The 22,282-nt window shown below is 45.2% G+C and overlaps 1 protein-coding gene across 1 annotated transcript; it reads right to left on the bottom strand.

Annotated features, from left to right (window-relative positions):
- Positions 1–926: 926 nt before the first annotated feature.
- Positions 927–10,340, bottom strand: LOC135914554 (methyltransferase-like protein 27). Its single transcript, XM_065447464.2, has 6 exons — positions 10,245–10,340; positions 8,739–8,880; positions 6,297–6,422; positions 3,888–4,026; positions 2,702–2,791; positions 927–1,288 (listed from the first exon to the last, which is right to left on the bottom strand). The coding sequence occupies exons 1-6, from the start codon at positions 10,325–10,327 to the stop codon at positions 1,092–1,094; spliced, it is 777 nt and encodes a 258-aa protein (XP_065303536.2). The 5' UTR covers positions 10,328–10,340; the 3' UTR covers positions 927–1,091.
- Positions 10,341–22,282: the final 11,942 nt, after the last annotated feature.

Genomic DNA, 22,282 nt, shown 5'->3' with positions numbered 1-22,282 from the left:
TACGCCAGGCGAGTCCCGAGATAGTTTGCACATTGTGTGTGTAATTCAATCAGACACAGGGAACAACTCGATTTAAAAAGTTGATTGAAACTGTGTACAGACCGTCTATAATAGAGTTCTTATTGACAACGTTCCCTTTTATAGATCAAGTTTGTCCATGAGAAATTTATAAAGTGTTTATATACAAAAGTCGCCAAGTTTAATGATTGGTTTCTGTCTATTTCCAGTCTATAGACTGTCTAAAGAAAAAAAAATAAATTCCACATTTACTCAATTCCCAATCTATAGTGCGTTTATAGATAATTATTCGTTAAGTTATTACAATAGATTTCAAAGCCTGTAGACCTTATTATATAGACATACTTATATAGTCAACCCGCAACCACGTGCTCAGCTGCGTAGTACCACAGCCACTGCAATCTCGCGGCAGCTATGGAAAAGTATTAATACTCGGATATATAATTACGCGCGCACTCGTCTTTCCACCAGCGAGAACTGCCGCGTTTTGTTGACTAGATGACAAACTGCAATTTTTTTCCAGGAGTTCTTTAGAACTGAACAAACCTTATCGTCAATTTCTTCGCCCTTGGCATTCGCAAGGCCTTAAATGGCGGTGCGCAGGAAATGCTAAAATCCATAACGGTTGATAGGTGCGCGCGCTTGGTAATCTAAACATGATAATGGACAAGTAATTTCGTATACAACACAGGAAGGCGATCGCTGTTGGTTTGCAGAGTCAAGCAACAGGTCTCCACATCCAAGTGCCTCGTAGCTCGCAGAGAAGAGTCACGCCAAAATATGGACGTACGCTAACTCTCTGCAAGTGCGCTTCCTCGCACGTCCTGCCCGACCCGGACAAGATGGCGGACGTTATGCGGCGAAACACCTTGCGCCGCCCGACTGTTCTTCAATCATACAGTGCGCCGCACAATGCGTAAATTTAATTTCGTGCTAGAAGCAGATGCCGGCTTGGCTTGCCCCGCATGCAAGAGCGTCGTCGAATCCCGCGAACGAGCCCGTTCCTCCTTTCCCGGCACGGGGGAGAGTGCGCGTAACGGGAGAGAAGGAGGACTCGTGGCCACTGCGCGTCTTCACTTCTTCTTGAGAGCGAAGATCTGGCCGTCGCACCTGAGCCGGTACTCCTGGACCTTCTTGCGGACGACGATCTCCATGCGGAACTGGCGACAGAGCGCCTGCAGGGTGCCCGTGAAGCGCGTCTCCAGGAACTGCTCCGACTTGCTCTCGTAGTAGTCCAGCGTGCGGTGGACCCACATCAGGCGGCCGTTGGCTGCGTGGCGATGGAACGGGCTGCTCAGAGAGGCTTCGTTACGTCGGCGACTCTTTTATTTTGGTCGTGAAAAGAAGTCGGTAAGGAGCCGCATTCACGTCGCACTTCGAACATTTCATTTGGTCAAAACGATGCCAAATGTCCTTACGATGCGCTTAAAACCCGAGGTAGCCATACAGTGAAGTAATTATTACCGGAGCATGCGACGACCACATATCATGCATTGTGCAGTCGTTGATCTTACTACAGCTCACAAAGACCACAGGGAATGGCCAAATGCTTCTGTAGATCATTAAAAATGCATACCATCATTTACGGCTGCGCTACAAACACAAAATAAACGGATTTCAGGGAATATGTGCACTGTACACGCAGATATGTACACGAACACGCATGGTGTGGATGACGCAGCGCGCCATCCCCGCTATGCATGGTTCGGCCAACGTCCGCCAGGTGGCGACTCCATTCGATCTGGCGGTGCGTATTAGTGCAGCAAGGGCTAGTTATTTTAGAAAGGTTACACAGACATAGATAGATAGATAGATAGATAGATAGATAGATAGATAGATAGATAGATAGATAGATAGATAGATAGATAGATAGATAGATAGATAGATAGATAGATAGATAGATAGATAGATAGATAGATAGATAGATAGATAGATAGATAGATAGATAGATAGATAGATAGATAGATAGATAGATAGATAGATAGATAGATAGATAGATAGATAGATAGATAGATAGATAGATAGATAGATAGATAGATAGATAGATAGATAGATAGATAGATAGATAGATAGATAGATAGATAGATAGATAGATAGATTATGGCAGCGCACTCAAACACAAAGACTGCCATATTCGATCATGATTAACCAGCTAGCCCAGCAGTACGTCTTAGGCAAATAGCTGGATAGATCTAAACTTTCCAAGGCGGCATTGACCATGAGAAACCACGTAATGTCTAGACCATGAGGTTCTTTAAAAGGGGAAATAATACTCGAGTACACAAGCTCTACAGTTTATATCCACCTACACTAGGACGTATAGCCGTAATAATAATAATATTTGGGGTTTTACGTGCCAAAACCACTTTCTGATTATGAGGCACGCCGTAGTGGAGGACTCCGGAAATTTTGACCACCTGGGGTTCTTTAACGTGCACCTAAATCTAAGCACACGGGTGTTTTCGCATTTCGCCCCCATCGAAATGCGGCCGCCGTGGCCGGGATTCGATCCCGCGACCTCGTGCTCAGCAGCCCAACACCATAGCCACTGAGCAACCACGGCGGGTAAACGTATAGCCGTGCAATAAACAAACACGATGTAGCAGGTTTGTACTCTATGACGATTGACCAATCAATCAATCAATCAATCAATCAATCAATCAATCAATCAATCAAAACTCACGCTTTAGGAGCCTGGCTACCTCAGGAAGAGCGTCCGGCATGATGTGGCCGGGCATGAGGCAACCGCACAGGGCCACAACGTCGTACTCACCTGCACGGCATGAAATAAGAAGGGGCTAAATATGGTAAAGAAAACTGCGCTCCATTTCCCTAACATGTCTGGTTCGTATGCCAAGATGATTTACCAAGCTTAGCTCAAGTAATTCACATGATCGATACCTTTGCCTTCTTAAAAAATTATGACAACCTAAAGGAGTTCTGATGAGTCATTTTCCTTTTTTTAGTTAACGGCAAGCTGAAGAAATTACTTGCAATTAAAATAGGTGGCGGATGTCCGGTGGTCGTTTAGTATAGCAAACGCTACAACACAATGTTACTACATGTCAAGTTTCAGGCTTATCGAAAGAAGCTTTAGCTTACGGCTAACTGCTGTCTGCACATACGTTGCAGAACGATGCATGTACAAGCTAGGATTATTTGTATATATTTATGATATCCAAGCACAAAAGCAGGCATACGAAGCCGAGACAGGGCTCTCACATACATACATGTGAGAGGCAAAGCTTAGAGACAGATGGCAAAGAACTAAACAAGAAAAAAATAAAATATAACATGGCATGGATCAAGTTCCGTTGGACAGCAGGCACACGTCACTGTTCCACTTAAGGAAAGCTGATTCGGTTATCCTCGTAGTTATACATATTTCTCAGCTGTTATGCAACAAGATATTTTAAAAAAACAGCCTTTACGTGGACGAAACCAACTGCATGTTGTTAGCCGCCACAGGGAGCAAAGTCCAGTACTTTTTTTGTTTCGTTCTTAAATAACTAGTTTGTAATAATTAGTTATTTACATTCTTAAATATTAACATACTTACGGCAGATATGCCAACATTTTGTCAAATCCCTGCACTACCAATAAGCCCTATCCTCGTTGAACGACTGTACCACCAGGTTTCGTTCTAGCAATTTCAGTAGGAAGCCAGGGACGTAGTCAGGAAGGGAGGGGGGCACACCGGGCACATTCCTCTCCCTCTCCCACCTACCGTGTACTATAATGCTGGCTGGCTGACTCCCTCTCCTCCTTTTCCCCCTCACTAATTCCTCCCCTAACGAAGTTTCTGGCTCTGCCACTGTAGGAAGCCATGCCCGTACCCGTGTGTGTTCCGCTTCTCCTACCGCACTCACCATCCCTAAGTGAGAGCTTTTTGTTCTTGGAGACCTTCTCGAGAAAGTGTCGCTGGTAGATACTCTTCTTCTTCGCTTCGCTCATCATCTCCTCGCTGTAGTCCAGGGCGTCCATGTAGCTGTAGCCGAGGTTCTTGAGCTGGAATGGCCGATAGGAAGAAAGTATGTGGTCTCTGAGATAACGACAGCGTATACTAACTTTTTTATAAAGGATCTTGGAGGTTAACAAAGAAGCTCGAGAACATCTTAAGGGCTGCCCAAAGAATGACAGAACGAAAAACGTAGGGCGTAACGTTTAGAGACAGGAAGAGAGTGGTGTGGATCAGAGAGCAAACGGGGATATCCGGTATTCGAATCGACATTAAGACAAAAAAAAATAGAGCTGGGAAGGCCATGCAATGAGTATGGCAGATAACTGTAAGACCATTAGAGTTACAGAATGAGTGCCAAGCGCAGCCGAGGACCGCAGAAAATCAGGTGGAGGGATGAAATTAGGAAATTTGCGGGCGCAAGTTGGAATCAGCTAGCGCAATACAGCGGTAATTGGAGACCGCTGGGAGAAGCCTTCGTCCTGCAGTGGACGTCAAAATAAGCTGCGGCGGCACCACCGCCGCCACTGCTGCTGCCGATGATGATGATGATAAAGGAGCCCATTTTCTTTATAAGTTAGCGGCGTTGTTTGTAATGAATATACGATGGACACAGAATGGAGGAAGAGGCTAACAATGTTGGCAGCCAGGTTAGGGTAAATTGAAAGTGGAAATAGACAAGCAGGGGTCATCCATAACAGAGGGAGAGGAACAAAGACAGTAAATTGGATGCGAAGAAAGGAAACAAAGAAGGCCATGGCGATTTGCAAGAATGGCAAGAAAGAAAGTAGAAAGCAAAATCTGTACGATAACGCAAAGGTCAGTGCCTTGCTATTTAAGAACCGAGCTGATTGCCTAAGGACAACACTATACATGAGCAAATATTCATGTGTCTGCTGCAGCAATAATCCGGACACAACTCAGTGCATCCTAATGGAATTCGAAGGTATTCAACCAGCGAGACTAATAGGAAATGTCCCCTTTCCACATGCGCTTAGATTTAAAGCGGGCGGAAGCATTAACCATTCAGCAGTCGAGATAAGAGAGGGACGTTTAGAGTACTGATAAAAAAAGATGCAGAGAAGAAATTTATAGGACCCGATCCGTTACAGGCATAGGCAACCATATACATGATAGATAGAGGTCTTAAGGAAGAGAGAAAATATTAAGGATACGTAGACAAAATGCTAGACTGATAAATAGCCTGCTTGAGCTAATTATGTGTTACATAGATGAATAGCAGTCTAGTATATTGCCTCTCTCTCCTTGATCTTTTATCTCTTCATTAAAACGTCCAACTCCACTTGTCATTTCTTGCGTTAAATGCGCTTCCGCAGAACTCCTTTAGCATAACATTTCTAGACCCTAGAGAAAATAGTACCGCCGGGCGCAAAGGCGCCATGTGTAACATAATATTATGCTTGTTTCTGCAACTCAATTTTGGTTTCGGTACCAAGTACATGCGGACGCGTAATTGCGTCATAATGACGTCAGGGCTTGTTTCGTTCTTGCGATAGCTGCCGCTTTCAAGCACGAGCGCAACCAGAAGAAAAGTGCGCAGCACTCCACGTTTTTATGAGCTGCGTCATCGTACTCAGCCTTATTGCAACACGATGTCAGCAAAGTTTGCCCTACGTCATGACGTCACGGTAATGTGATGACGCCAGGTCTATCCTCTCCGGACCAACTATAGTATCAATTTAAAATGTTGTCGCGAATCATGTCACTACATTGGCAGAACAGCCAATATGGACAAGCTGTCGCGAATGCGGCTTAGCACGTGTTCTGGTTTCAACTTCTTTCTGAACGCCTGCTTATGACACATATGGTGACAACATCTTCAAGTGTCCGCAACTTCTTGCCTGCTAACGTCATGGTTTTAAGTGCGAGAAGCCTGCTGTGCAGCTTCTACAACTTCAAGAATGTGCGTTAGTACAAAATAATGCCGGTCACCTATACAGGACTTCCTGTGTTTCAGTTCGGCGGTGCCAAATTGTGACCACCGTTGTGACGGATAGATATGGACAGGTTAGCCGGTCACCTACGCGCGACATGCGCTAGCCCCAACGTATATATCTTTCACAACGGTCGCGCGACATCGTTGCTTCTTTTTGTGCAGACGGGGCTGTTGGCAGTATGCAAAAGGTCTGTAGAACTTGAAAACGTGTACGTTTACAAATGTTCCTGTGTTTAGATTGCGCCATAACGCTCAATATATGAGCTACATCACGAAAACGCGTACCAAAGTGGTCGCACGTTAAATAGCTCATGCTGAGCGCGATACTACCTGCATACATTATAAATGCGGTAACTATCATACCTGCACCCCGAGCAGTCCGGTTCCACATCCGACGTCCAAAATGATGGCGTCCTTCTTGACCTGCAGTTCCTGGTTGATGAAGTGAGCCATGATGCTCGGAGCCTTGTACTTCTGCAGTGCCATGTCCTGGGCCAAAGAAGAAAAAAAAAAAGATAGTCGTCCCACTGACACAAACAGCGCATACACCGAGGCCATTTTGGCCCTTGCTGCGACGTGCATACACATACTACAACGTCCGTACTCGTAGTGGTGGCTAGATGGATGTAATTCGCACAGCAAAGCAAGAGGCCGCGGGTCGGATTTACCGGGTCGCGGTGGCCGCCTACTGATGGAGGTGGAACGCAATAGAGGGTCTAGAAAAATTGGCACTTCGCTTTAATGGAGAATAAGTATGTGTCACAACTGATCCGGAGGAGTGCCACACGATGTTGTGTCAGCTGACATATCGCAATACCCTGTGGGAAACGAAACAAGTAAAGGAGGGAGAACCACCGCTTTGCCATGCCCCATCTCTCCCACTTCTTTATTGCGATGGAAATTATACGGACGCAAGAGGTGCAGTCCCGCAGCCGCCGCCCCCATAGTGCTGTCATGATACCAATGCGCATGCGCAGTTCGCATGTGATGTCTCCAGAGACGCCCAGTGCGTTCGGCTCCAAAAGTGACGAAGCCAAACGAACGCACCGTCATGCTTCGCTCATCTACTGTAATTGAAGTTGCATGAGGTATGTGTACTCTGCGAATGACCTCTCACGTAGCTTTCACGAGTGACACAAAGTGCATCTTCGATCGCGATCGAGCACGATAGGGATAAATATTCTCGACCACGATTGGCTGTTTTGCGTAAGCTTGGAAGCGCTACCATGCGCTGTCTGGCTCATCATCAGCGTGAGCTCTGAGGCCCCGTTGGTGATGAGCCAGGCAGCCAATGGTAACCCCTCTAAGCGACCATTCGTGATCGACAATCTTGATCCGCATCGCCGCAGCGGGCTCGATTGTTATCGAAAGTACATCATGCGACGCCGGTATCAGGCAATCAGCATATATATATATATATATATATATATATATATATATATATATATATATATATATATATATATATATATATATATATATATATATATATATATATATATATATATATATATATATATATATTTCCACGGTATGTTTTGTGTTCAACTTACTTTAGCGCTTACAGACACGAGGTGGTATTCTGTACATTGACAAATACTTCCACGATGTCGAAATCGCCATTTCTTTATAACTCTGATTAGCCCAGAGGTGTGCTGCGGCTTTTTCCGCTTGGCTCAAAACACCACCATTACAGAATTTGACAACGTGACCGAATTCAACAGTGCCAAAAGATAACACCCACGGACACTGTTTGGTAGGTCACGTGTACTTTTGGTGGTTTACGTGTGTCTTTCGACGCTAAAGCAACCTCACTATCAATCCTGCAATACTTTCTCATTACCTCCCATAGAAGGCACCACTGTGGCTCAGTGATTATGGCATTCTGCCGCCGTACCAGAGGTCATGGTTTCGTCTCCCTGGCGCGCCGGCAGCATTCCGACGATAACAAAAAAAAAGAAATACGCTCGTGCAGCATGCTTTGAGTGAGCGCCAAAGAATTCCAAGGGACCGCAGTCAAATCGACTAACATTTTATCGATTAAACGGAACGTTAAAACAATATACTGATGAATTGTAAGAGTTAAATGTAATGCTTGCTCTCTCTGCAAAGACGCGAATTGACATGCCAACCAGTAAACTGAACAGTCACTGCATAAAAAAATGAAGAATTATCAATATTTTGTGCGCTCAAATCGAAGTGCCCAAGTGACTTTCACCTTATCTGACAAATTTATCTATGCCCATTATTACACTAGCCGCTCAAACCCGGTTCAAATGGCAATGGCTGCCGCTTAGGAGGGGGTTTGATATCTGCACTTCTGTGGGCCTATCTCTTTGCTTGTGTCATCAAGATGATAATTTGAACATGAACATTTTTTTTTGCCGTTTTGAGGCTGCCTAGCTGTTACAAGGTCAAAGAAAAACGCTCGAACTTTCTGTACTCCTTGGTACATTTACTCCAATCGAAATTTATGCCTCCTACGCAAATGGCACCCGTCAAACATACATGGGAGACAACAGTCAGCCCGCCCCTTATTTTTCCGAAACCACGCGTGCATTGGAAATACCACCGTCGCAACAGGTCACTGCAATATTGGCCCAATCTAAGGCGTCCAATGGCCCAACGTTAGGCCTTAAGTGGATTATCTTGCAGTGCAATTTAATTATCTCAAGTAAGCCCAACGTAGGCTTACGCAGGCCAAACCATACGACCTCGTATGTGCCTCTCTCTGTCCACCGTAATGTTCCACTTCGGCATATAACCCAGCCTACAGACTATAGGTGGCCTTGTTTGGTTACGCACCTCCTCGTAATTGTTCGCCCAGCTGTTGTAGATGGCCCTGGTCTCATCGGCCGTCCGGTCGTCGACGACGAAGTCGACGAGGTCCGACCGGTCCAGGGAACCCGTCGAGGCTTTCTTGGCCATGTCTCCCTGGAATGGGCGGCTGCAACAGGATATGCGCGCGAACTTTCACGCGTCTGATTGGACCGTCGAAACGGTCTCGCAAGGTTGCAGCTCCCGAACACAGGACAAAGGAACCAACCACCTGGGGTCGAACAATGTTAGCAGTCTGGTAAAGGCCCCACACTGCTTGCGTTGTAGCTGTAAAGCCTTAGAACGACAGAAAGCTGAGCTAGATGGTAAGGATTCATAATGCAAAGAATGGGTAAGGCGCGCAGACACGGACACAAGAGAAGTGGACAACACAACCGCTTCTCTTGTGTCCGTGTCTGCACGCCTTGCCCCTTCTTTGCATTATGTAAAGCCTTGTTTGACAAAACACAAGTGGCATTCAGAAACCCAGATCGAGTGACTAGGGAGATTATCGAGGCGTTCGAAATGATTAGAAGCAATAACTCTGTAATTTGCCCATCTATTTGCTGTCAAAAGAGGAAATCTTGCTCCTATCGCGGTAGCGACCTGTGGTGGATGATTATGCCGAAAAGTAGTCTATGCTGCGACGGTGGCTTTTTCTTCCTTTTGTACCATGGTTGTGTTACCACGTATGTGGTAACCATGTGCAATCAAAATGAAGTTGTTAGTAGCAATGTGTCCTCGTTCCGTTCTGTCATCCTACGTGCTTTCTTGCGCTTAAACTCAAGTTATGCAGTACCAACTAACCTACCAGTCTGTCCTTCCGCCTGATAAAACAAGACTTCTACTAATACACAAAACACAAGAACCGCGTGTAACCAATTTGCAACTTATTTCCGGCGCGGCGTCTGCGGTCATCGGAACATTGACTTCTACACTGAATTAACTATATATAGCAGAAACGTTTCTGACGTGGTTTCCAGTAGAGTGCAGGTGATAGTTAAGGCACGAAAGTGATTTGAGAAGCCTTGATATGTAGGGCTCTGTAGAAACAGCTAGAAAAAAGGGAGGATGGTCTTGCCAACCCGTCTTCTCGGAGTGTGCCCGTTTAACAGCGTTCTAAGTATGTCAGACTGGACATACTGAGCATTTTAGAAGTTGCAACAGCCACTTCATCGCACGGTTGTGAAATGCCCACGTCAGCCAAGATCCGGTTACTCGATGCCTGAAACGCGCCACACTTACGGTCCATGCAGTTACTCTTCCGCGCAAATCTGCCCCCTACTGACATAACTTGAGCGATGCCCTCCATTCAGAGAGCCGACAATCGGGAGATAGCTATCTGCGATTCGTTGTAATCGCGGTTACCGAGATGATGGCCGTCCGCCTTGCCGTGTGACTGCGCAGTCAACGAAAACCGCGTCCGCCTTTAACACCTATTGACAACGCGTAAAGGAATGCTTGATGCATTTCGGGGATGGGACGCCCACTTACCGGACGCGCGGTCCCAGTGAACGGGAACAGGCAGGCGCGAGGTGCTGATGTCGATGTCCATTCCTTTTCAACACGGGGCACATACTCTCGAGAGGACTGGCCACACCAGCGATACTTCGAATGAGTATTTGTAAACAACAAGATTTATAAACAAGCAAAATGCAAAACAAAAAGCAAACAGAATGCAAACAAGCAAACAAACAAACTTGTTTATGACAGCCTACAGCTCACTTTAAAAAATAAGTGATTAAAAGAGCATGCGATAAAATCTCAGCGAAGAGATGAAACCGCAGCAACGTAACCGGTTTGATGCTTCTATAAACTGATGGAGTGCTTTGTAGATTGCCCTGTGGCAGCGGCCAGACTTTACGGCTCCAAATGACAGCAGTTTTAAAGTAATCATTGAAAACACAAAATGTATATTGTTGTCTAGAGCAGGAAATGGCGAAGGAGTTCGATAAAACGTTGAGCGAGCAGGTGAAACGACGGCAAAAAGGAAGAACTGAATGATTAATGGCTTCGTCTTCATCACGACAGAACAAAGTGGAGAGGTCGCGAGTACAGATCGATAAGGATAAAAATTTATAGACGGGACTCTGCATCGAAAGCTGGTCAATGTAACCTCGGAGCAGGGCACAATCTTCTTCCTCTTTCTTGGGGGTGGGATTACCTTACCAAAGACATCATCTTGTTAACGTTTCTGCAGTATAATCTTTCCATCAGCAATTCAACGAGTTACTCATTCTTTATCAAATTATAAAACTGAGATGCTAAAACGACATCTATAAAGTTTTGCGCAGAATCGCCGAGTTACCTTTTACCTAAAAAAGTTGCATTTTCTTTGTTATCATTAATATTTAAAGTTAATTTTGTTTAATGTTTACGCAAGGCTGCTTTTTTATTGCGCATTATTTCGTTTGATTTATGACCGAAATGCTTCGTGATTTCAATTTATGCTATTGTTATGATAATAACCACCCACTTTCGGTCTATCCCCCACAGTAGGTATCTGCCATTCTTGAAGAGATCATCATCAGTATCATCATCACCATCATCATGCCTACGCTAACGGAGGCGCTAACCTCACACCCCCGCATTAGCTTAACGTGACCTGCCATTTTACTGCTCTATTCCCCAACTTGCAGAGTATGTCCAAACGTATTATCGTTTTATTAATTTGGCATTTTCCTGTAAAGAATCTATACTAAATTCGTGTTGCCGAAGACGCACATAGTTGTCGTCGTCGTCGTCATCATTGTTGTTGTTGTTGTTGTTGCTGTTATACTGAATATTCGTGGTACGTGGGACTAGCCGGGTGGCGCGGGGTCTCCCCCGCGTCTTCTCTGGACCGGAGTAACGTTACTTCACTCACTCACTCACTCACTCACTCACTCACTCACTCACTCACTCACTCACTCACTCACTCACTCACTCACTCACTCACTCACTCACTCACTCACTCACTCACTCACTCACTCACTCACTCACTCACTCACTAGAAGGGGAGGATTGGCCAAAGATCGGCTGGTTAAGGGAAGAGGATAGAAAACTGGGCTAGTTGGGATTAGTTCATGGCTAATAGCAACCGAGCACTGAAAACGTTTCAACCCTCATTTCAACTCCTTTCCCATTATCTTGTACATCTTTACTTCGTGGTAACTGATCTGACCGCGATCTTTCGTCGTTGTCTTTCGTTTCCTTTAAGCGCATGCGCATTAAGAAATGTAAGTAAGAAGTAACTCGTTTCCTCAAATAAATCTCCAGCTGGTAGTCAGCGCATGTGTTGCGTCTACTAGCGGTTTCGTCGCTGACATCGCTGAGACCGATCTAAATAAGGTGATCGGCAGCAACTGCCCTTGCTGCTTTGATGAAACACCTCGATTTCACGCCACAAACGAGAAACGTGAGCACAGCACCAAGCGATAGAGCCGCCGTGGAATTGGATGTCGAGGCCATCTTTGCTTATTTGGACAGTGTTGCCAGCACAAGTACAGGATTCTGGAGTGGCCAATACGACAGCACAGTCTCGAGATACAAGCTTTTAACGCTGTAACGACGTTCTCCCGGAGCCAGGACACCTTAAAGGCGCGCCTGGCTAGCACCGTTCCATCTGTGACAATGACTAATCCTCTCTTAAAGCATGGCTCTTTTTTCTTTCTTTATCACACGCAAAAAAAAAATTTATTCAATCGTGAGGACTTGTGCTTGGATGTACAATTATATAGAACCAAAGTTTTTAACCAATGAGCTTTGCGCTGGTGGTCTGTTCTTGTTTGTCAGCGCTCGCTTATGCACATCGGATGAGCAAACTTCGCTAAAACATGTAATACGCATAAGTGAAAACATTTTATGGTTATTTAATTATGAGATACTTTCGTCCGTACAGCCGGAACCATGCCTTAGGCCAAGCCCTGTCCGCGGCAAAGCGTCGGACACTCGCACTCCGGTATTCCCAAGGCGGCACAACGCCCGTTAAGAAACTCGCATAGACAGTGGCACCCGATTTCCCCCTAGGTAATATCGTGAGTAACCCTGTGGCTATATTGAGTATTCGAAGAGTGCAAGACGAGACTCGCGACTTCATAGAAAGCAACATGTTCGTGGTTACTGTGTATACGCACCCATTCTTCTTGTCCTCATTATCACATTTCATTACCCCTTTTTTTTCCTCCTCCTTTTGCCCTCTTTCCCTTGTCCAGGGTAGCAAGCTAGAACATGCCGCACATCAGGCCGACCTCTGCGCGTATTTCCAATGATCAATTCTCCTTGTTCATTCGTGCGGAGGAAAATAAGAAAGAAGGACGCCAACCACATTTTTCTACACGTCACTCGTTTTATTGACATCTCGACTTTTTTTTTTTACGCATTATCAAGTAATGAAATGCACCACCGTCGTTATACCCTTTTGAAACATCAGAACACGTGTCTAGAACAAACAATTCACAGAAAAAAAACTGTAGAGTGGACAAGAGTCACGCGTTGGTGAGATGTACCTTCGTCAGCTGCACGACAGCGTTGTTTTGTGCAATGAAAGTGTTCAATTATATTTGGCGGGACCCTTTTTCACGCTACGGAAATAAATTAGCACTCGTCGTCTTAATCTGTGTTTCCCTTGTATCGTTCTTTTTTCGTTTGTTATAAAGCAATCTTCTGGGTACCTCTAGCGCTGCTGAAACACATGTATATATTTTTACACATCTTGCTTTAGTGATTACCAAACGGCACGTATTTATGCTCTCCGACAAATCAAAGATCTTCAGTGATCACACACTGCAAGCAAGCCAGCGCTGTCCTGTGTGTTCCTGCCTTCTGTCATCGTCTTTTCGCGCTGCCCCTTCAAGATGTTTATGGTTAGGATTACTGGCTCTAACAAGACGCGCAAGAAAAAAAAAGAAAAGAAAGAAGACATAACGCGTTTAACGATTTTAACTGTGCCCACGAAAGTCTTCAATCGCTTCACAAATGTCGGCCTCTTTCTAGGCTCTACGGGGGACCATGTGCGGCACCTTACACCACCCCCGTTTGTGTCGAGCTCGCACAACAGAACGCCAGTCGCATTTCGTTTTCAACGCGGAATGCCAAGATATCTGCGCGAAGAAGAAGAAGAAACATAATAACTTTACTAGGTCCGGCGAGTTATTCGGGGACTGGGCGAACATTGTTGCCTAGGCGTCGGCCATCAGCCAAGAGAATATTTTTTTGTAAGTTATTGAGAATTGTACGTTCACCGCATTGAATTGTCCCATTGTCAGCATTCGCTTCTCCTGCTTTCTGTTTGTTTTGTTTTGCTTTGCTTCATAAACACGCCTACCTAGAGTTCGTTTTTGTGCTCTTCATCTTTAAGATGAACCTAAGACGTTGTTAATACCGGCAGCGATGTTCAAATTGCCTATTCGACGTTCGTTATTGCTTTGCGTGGCATTGTAGCCTTACAAAAAAAAACTTTGGTGTAATCCAAAGCAGCACGTAGCTATGTATATGCAACGTAAGCGGTCAGTTCAAACCTAGAGATTGTCTACAGTGAAATTAACGCGGTACAGTTTAAATTAGATTAGACTCATGCTTGCGATCCTTCTTACTTGCAGTAGAAAGGCTGTCTTATTTGCATCGTATAATTTAATGTCCAGGCGTTCTTTTACTTAACGTCAAAACGCCATTGAGATGCATACAACATTCTTCAATTAAATCGGTTTGAATTAAAAGCCTGTAATGGAACACAACGGTGACAGTACCAGAAGGAAGTCGTTGTTTGTGGCCAACCCAATGCACACACTTGAACGAAAGTAGTTCATACGAACAAGCCTGAGGCTGTACGGCATACCGCTTTGTAAAAAAAAAAGAAATTTCAACAAATCGACGCAAACAAGCAAACAAACAACAATATATGACAGCGGCGGTCCAAATGATACTATTCGCACAAGCGTAACTGAACAGCACGACAGTGACAGCAATTTTTTTGCCGGAAATTGCATGCTCAGAAGTAAAGCGCGTGATCGCCGACTTCCGGTTCGGGAGCCACGTTGTGTGGCTCTTGTACTCGTGCAGCGCGGTCTACATAAATGACGTCACAGCGGACATCTGCAGAGAGGCGGTACGTGGCACCAGCACAGCAAGTCCAATTGAGAAGCGCGAACAAACCTTTAATTATTAGGCTTTGTGAGCTTATGGCTCGGCCAAAATTTAAAGGGAGGTTGGCTGAAACAGAAAAGTAATAAAGAAATTGAACCTATTTGCAACGTACGTGTCTGGAAGCGATTTTCCGGACGTATAAAGTGCATGTTCAAGTGTGTATGACAATTAAAGTCAACGTGTAAGTTAATGCACTGACCCGACGCCTATCACCGACATCTCGAGCCGATAATTCACATGCCCTAACGCTGTGGACCATTGCGCGGCAGCTGCATTTGCATACCTTTGCAGTCACGTGATGTGACGTGCTGACGTGACAAGACTAGGGCAAACATCAAGGAAACAGAGGCGCGACTAACCTCAATACCAAACGGAATGCTCTGAAAATTTTCTGCAGTTGTGACGCAAAAGAAAGCAAGAATTGATGACGTCACGCGTATTCACGCGCACTTGTTCGAACCGGAAGCCAAGCGACACGCGGTAACATTCGCCGCGCCACCTTCCGGTGACAAAGTGAAGGTCACGGTGATCCGCGTTTGTCACAGGGCTACCTACAATACTCATCGCGCGGTACATTTTGTGCATACTCCCCCGGCGGGCTCCCGCACCACGTTCAAAATTGAGCAATGTAGCACATGTCCCTACACTTGTACACAACAAACTACTACACACAGCGACCACGCCATGAAAGGAATCGAACCACAGAACGTACGGACAAGACGCGTGAACCTATGATTTGTTTTTTCCGGTTTTTGTGTGTGTGTGGTTTTTTTCTCTCTCACATAAACGAACACTCTCACTCTTCAGAAATTCCGAACACACGACAAACGAACGAAAGGCTTTCTACGCGTACACGTGCATATGCTTCCCAAGAAACGCGAACATCGGCAATCAGACGCTTATCAGAATGAACACCACACACAACTGCGAGCGAGAGAACTGCGGGACACCGTCAAAGTGGAAAGGTTACATCGAAGGAATCGTGGGTCGACGGCATGGGGGAAGGGGGGGGGGGGGGGGGTAGGGTTCTATAGTACAAGAGTTCCCCAAGCATCGAAAATCTACAAAACTCCGCAGCCATGACATGTGATGGAATGTTAAAACGCACCGTGACTCTGACAAATACACGGAAAGAAAATTCAAAAATTAAAGCAACCACAGTCGGTCCGCGTTGGCTGTCAATAGCCGCGGTCTTGTACCGCAGCCTCTACGTTTCGCCGTCACGTGACCTCTCAAAGTACGCCGCTGCTGCTTATCCAAACCGGTGTCCGCGTCTGCCTCTAGGCTTTCCGAAGCCCTCGTGTATTCTGGCAACCGTGTATTCTACCCACTCAAGCGCAAGACACCACTAAGAGGTGTTCGTATAAGTTAAAACGCAGTTGGTGTATGCCGCGATTAACTTTTCTCAGATAAACGTGTGCCATCGGTAGAAACGCTTTAAGTGCTTTTCCTTCAAACTGCGAACCATGATGTGAAGCGAATCATAAGACGCAGGTTTGTGCATCTGAAACGAGGAAGAGTAGAAGTAAACCCTCCATAGTAGCTTGGAGCATTATAACGAATGTGTGTATTGTACGTGTGATCTGCAGCCTCGGTTTCTCTAGATTCACGATATCATTATGTCACCGCACCTTCCAGGTATATGGGTGCCCTTAATGTTTCTTATATATATAAAGTGTTATCATTATGATGCATCGATTAGATACACTTCACCGAAAAAACAAACCACAATGACGAGGCCTTCTATCTCATTTTGACCTCCCATTTGAGAATGAGGTGCCTATCACGCTGCTTCCTTTCAAAGTGTTGTCAATAAAGCGCGAGACTTCTGATCCGGCTAAACACCAATCACCTCAAAATATCAGACTCTTACCAAATAAGGCACGCTTTCTTCATGTAAGCCTTTGCATTCCCCTTTTCACAAGGGAAATTCAATTTTGAATATACATAAACCGCGGTGAAATGGACTTGAAGGCTGCCCAACTAAATCAAGTCAACCGCGGCAAACCACAAAAGCCGAACCAAAATAATTGTCGCTATAGGGAGGCGTGCAAGTTGCATTAAAAAAGCATCGAGTGGGAAAATATGTCATTGAATGATGATACGTTCTAAAAACATTGACAACATGTTCGCAAAAAAAGACGACATTCTCCGCATGGCGACAGCAATCAAGAAAGCCTGCATTAAGTAGCTGACCCGAGTTAGCCACTCAAGAAAAAAAAACTAGCCTGTGGTCTATCTACACGTGATGCACTATGTGAAAGCATGAGCAATCAGAAAGGAAAGAGCAAAGATAACAAAGCACTCTCTTTCCAGTCATTATGTTTGATAGGGCAAAATACCAATGGAAATTCGTTGTGTTGTTGATAAGTACGGCTGTCTGCACCGAAAAGTGGCAGTATTAGTAATGCGAACGAAAGAAAATTATGCACGTGGAAGACAGCCAGTGGCGAAGTTACGGAAGATTCTCCAGTGAGCGAGTAGCCTGTAGTGACTCAGTTTTAGACTAGCATTCCAGTTCTTGCCACAAATCTTCGTTTCGAGAGCACGAGGTGTTTAAACCTGAAAGACGAGAATGGCCTGGCCTCATGACTCGCGAGAGGTAAACGTTGAACAAAGATAAATAAATCAGTGCGCACAACTGTTTCATGTCAATTTTCTTGCAATAACTCGCGTGAACACAGAGAATGAGCTCGCCATTTTCCTGATGTGATGACATATATATAGAATTCGAGCATCTACTTTCAATATTGCCTCAGCATTCGTTCACATGCATTGCATGCCTCACATTACAATGTAATAGTCGTAAGTCATGGTTATTATGCTTACAGGCGTAACGTGCAATTGTAAAGAAGTAGGTAGCGCCGACTAAATGCAGCCTTCTGGAGCCACTTAAGTCGTGCTGATAAAAGGACGCCCAGATGTTCTTCTAGAACACTTTGGAGTTGTGTTAACACAAGAACGCCCAGTGTCACTGCTGTTCGTGCGAACTGTTTGTGCGGTATTTTAAAACCCAAAATGAAGACTAAGCATTAGCTGACGGTGCTGCGCAAAACAATCGCTCATGATTCGAAAAGATTTGCACTGATACAGTGTTGGCACTCAGGTGGATGCCAACATGTTGTCCGTCCCATGAGGCTTCTAGCTTCACTTTGCGCGTGTCCTCAGAGTTCATTTCAGTACTGATACATTAGCTGACTTTCCGTGCGCTTTCTACAGACTTCAGTCAGGACGTTATGTAGATATTTGCATCGAAATTAAGCACGAATTTGAACAGGTCAAAATTGAGTATCAAAAGCTATGGCTTTTCGTATTGTTTTTCTCGAGGAGTGCATTGAACTGAACTACTGCACGCTTTCCGGTAAAAAGTGACCACTGTCGACGCATCTCGAGTATGAATGAGCCGCATTCTGTGAAAGTACGCGAACAAATAAAAATAAAAGAAAATTTGAGCGATTCCCTAAACTAAGCTGTTCTTCCATGTGACTTTAAAAAAGAAGAGAGAACCTAATCGCCTCTCCCGAGGGCAGAGGATGGATAAGTTTGTGAGCTTTATCTGACGTGTTATCACAGAGTTAAAAAAGTTAATCGGCAAATATGGCTGAAGCGACCCTGAATCTTCTGTAGAAAGACCAGCGAAAAATGGAAGTATTGACCGTACACTGCACCTTTTGGGCCGAGCGTACAGAATGAAGCTCTTCGACGGGGTCAGAGCAGTCTATAAGGATGAAAGCGAGACTACTGTAATTAAAAACAAAGAAAATGATCTGTCCAGGTTGTACGTTGGACCTTGTCCTGATTCAGGTTTGTTATGGCGGTAGCTATCGAAGACAAATGTGCGTTTTTTTTTCAGTCGGGCGTTACGGATCTCATGTAGGCATAAGATTGATGGGATATCGTTGACGCGGGCTTACCAACGAAGAATTAAGGATACGTAATGCGGTTGCGGACAAGACCAGACGGCATCTTACGACTTGCCTCAATGTTCACGAAGTACACTTTCCTTATTTCTTAATAGGGAAGGAGGGCGAGGGCTCAATTGCTTACAAACAGCGATGTGAAAGTTACTCTCAAGTGTGAACAGTTCTCGCTCCAATCACGTGATTAGTTGCATGACCGTAAATCGGTGTTTGGTAGTGCGCTGGCTTTGAAACCGGACGAGATAAGCAGGGGATTCCTCTCGAAGGGGACGACGTACGATAGCAGGACAACGTAGCATATCAGGCGATCCTAATCTTAGCAGGGTTTGAGGTACTGGCCCGTGTTATTGGATTCCGGGTGGTCAAAATTAACCCGAAGCGTTCCAATGCCGTGTTTCTCGTACCGTGTACGTGTTGATGTGCGCGATAAACTCAGTCTATCATTCAATGAGTACGATTCTCCCAGTTTTCGTCCTGCCCAGGGTTGACTTCGACTATGCACGGCTATTCTTTTGACGCACTCATAGCGGCGTATTCACGTATTTTTTCAACGAGAGAAAGGATTAGCACACGGGACTTGCGATGGGAGCGACAAAATTGCTATAAGCGACCCTGCAACAAACGACAAGCTAACAGGAAAACGTACCGAGCGCAATTTTCACTACTCACACTTGAAGTTAATAAGAAGACGGACGGTTGAGACTCGGGATTATAATTACTTTTCGATTGATTTCCCCAGAGCGGCTGAAATCAATACGGCACACTGGCGCTTCAAGTAGCCCCAGCGTTGATTCGGTGACATTAGACTTAAATTAGCGTGAGAACATTGAAGCTTAAGCAGTATTTGGCTTCGTCAGTTTTTTGAAGAAATAGATACCGTGCAAGTGGCCCAGTAACGACGGAGAAACAGTCGAGACATGCGCCGCGAACGAGCATGTTATGGTGACCATGGCAAGAGCTGTCCACGGCCCTGATCAGCATTCCACCTCCCCCTCCTGGCTTCTCTTTCCCAAACCTTTGACAAGCCCCAATTTTCACACGTCACCGCAAATGGCAGTAAAGTTTAACAAGAATCTGAAAATGCCCACGGGGGCCGATCTAGTTCCGCCGCTCTAATCCTGTTATGGCTTTTATAAGTAAGCGCCCATCTTGTCCTTTGAATTTCCCTTAGTATTGGCATTTTCTGAATCCACCGCAAGGAAGTTTACAGTAAGAACAAAAAAAAAAAGAAAGTCGTCCCCTTCGATTAGAACCTTTCTGTCTCTCCTTGGCCTTTTGCTTTCATTGCCTTTCTTTTTCTTCAGTGGAATCCAAAAGGACACAAAGAACGGAGACCAGCTCAACACCAGCAAACAGAGCAACTCAAGCACTCATCTTCGTTTTCATTCTGCGAACAGCCCGTCGTTCAAGGAACAGACGAGGTGGGAAATAACGAGCAGGAAACATAACGACGTGTCTACAGAGATGACACGAAAGGGTGAGAGTCAGGGTTGCTCTTGTACAATGGATAGACGATCGGAGAGAGAAGCGGGATAAGAAGCGTACGGCACAACGTTTAAATATTCCGACTGTAGTCTCAGTTTGACGACCGGCCACGTGATCTCAGACGCACGCCGCAACCAACACGCCGGCGCGCTGAGTGGTTCGCGTGGAAACGAAACTTGTGACGTATGTGTTGTGACGTATGTGCGAGTGTCTCAATTTTTTTCCCCTCTCAGTAGCTCTGCTGAATTGTCTGTGTGTTCAGAAAGCGTATCTGCGAGCGGGGTAAGAAACGCTAAACACGGACTACCGACACATTCACACCGCCGGTTAGAAAGCGAAGTTCAGCAGGTCATTGAAGATGAAAGGTGAGAAGTTGTAGACAGAGCACGTCGTCGGGACCACTAGAGCTTGTGGACAAAAGTTGATTCTTTGTTACTCGCGGAGTTGTCAGTGAGAACGGTGATCGTTCCCTAATGTTATCTTGAAATGATAACATGAGGGAAGATGGGAAGCAAGGTTTGGCGTTCAACGTGTGGAAGTGCCCCATGCGTTCCCGTTGATGTTGGAGTTTTTGACATAACCGAAGAAGCCCTGCAACACGTCAGCGGCACACATACGGTAACGGCAATAGCTGGTGAACTAATTACTGCTTGACTAAAATTTTACCACTAATTATTATTTTTACAGTGAAGAACAGTTTTGAGCTAGGAAGTGTGCTGAACCTATCTGTCCATTCGGAAAAATTTCGAACAAAATAGAAGAAAATTGCGGTGGCGCAGGGAATAGAAACTCGTTTTGTAATACGATTTCCTTAACATAATTAGGCTAAAGTATGTTTGCTATAGAGAAATTATTATTCTGTTCTGGGACCACCCGAATCTTTTTTTGCACTTGCATGTGTATTCCTTTTTTTTTTTTTTGCTATGGTCGAGCAATTCGTCGATTTTGCGAAAACCAACGCGTCCACACCTACGACGTATAAAGCCGACCGAAAACTGTGTCGTAACGAAGTTACAAAAGTGTACGGGCTATGAAAGTGTACGGTGCGAGTTCGATCTGTCCCGACCGAGTGGACACAACATTAACGTTTTGGGTCTGTCGTACTGCTCGAATACTATAACAGTTGCACGAGACTACCCAAGCATGACTGAAGAGAAAGTTTAAATGGCGAGAAGTTGCTTCCGACGCGGGGGCAGTTGACTTACGTTAAGAGGCATTTGCGACATGTTACTCAATGAAACTGCAGGACACGATGTGCACAATTTTACTCCACCAGGTGACAGAGTAATCGCCCCGGAAAGGTGTTGGTCCCGGGCTCGAGTACCTGCCCAGGACAAATTTTTCTTCCAGCTACAAGCTCTTTTTTTGTGTGTGTGTGATTACCGTAACGGGTTTGCTTTCTAGCGTCGTGCGACATTCGGGCGAATGATAATCTTATTTTTAAAGTTTGCTAAGCAGTCAGATTAGCTATTCAATTCTTTCCTTGGAGGCTTAGGTTCCTGAGCTCGGGTAAAAAGAAAAATTGGTTGATATCAGAGTGAATGAAGTTTTACGTGTTATTTATACTTTGTTACGTGGCCCTTTTTTTCTGCGCACATGCGCCGACTTTGAAGCCTCCAGCTCAGTTGGTCGGGACGAGGTGCTCCATCAGATGAAAGTGTTTGAATGTGGCCTCGAGTAGGTTTAAGGGTCCCAAGAGACATTGTTCTGAAGTCGACAAGAACACGAAAACGCGAACACGCTAGCGTAAAGGTAGCACACATAAGCTAATCAGTCACGCTCGCATTCACAACCTCTCGCACGTTTCCACGCTTGTGTAAACAGGCATTCCCCTCTCATTTCGGAAAACAGCACTATCTCACTTGGTGCTAGGCTTCAACCTCAGTGGTTCTTTCTTGCTTGCTTTGTAGTGATCAAACGCCGAATCCCTACAACCCTACAAAGATGCACTTGCACATCGGCCTGGCGAATAGCACAAAGAGGGTGTTAAAGGATAGGGCAAAG

Source organism: Dermacentor albipictus, chromosome 6 (assembly GCF_038994185.2).
Source record: "Dermacentor albipictus isolate Rhodes 1998 colony chromosome 6, USDA_Dalb.pri_finalv2, whole genome shotgun sequence".
NCBI classification, from domain to species: Eukaryota; Metazoa; Arthropoda; class Arachnida; order Ixodida; family Ixodidae; genus Dermacentor; species Dermacentor albipictus.
Note: the sequence above shows the minus strand (reverse complement) of the source record. Positions and strands in the feature narration are given on the sequence as shown.

Excerpts from the sequence above, each read along its gene's own strand:
- LOC135914554 (XM_065447464.2), bottom strand. The coding sequence starts at position 10,327 with ATGTGCCCCGTGTTGAAAAGGAATGGACATCGACATCAGCACCTCGCG. Across the intron at positions 4,027-6,296 it reads CCGGACTGCTCGGGGTGCAG|CTCAAGAACCTCGGCTACAG; the intron begins GTATGATAGTTA and ends CGGCCATTCCAG. Across the intron at positions 1,289-2,701 it reads GGTAGCCAGGCTCCTAAAGC|CCAACGGCCGCCTGATGTGG; the intron begins GTGAGTTTTGAT and ends ATCGCCACGCAG.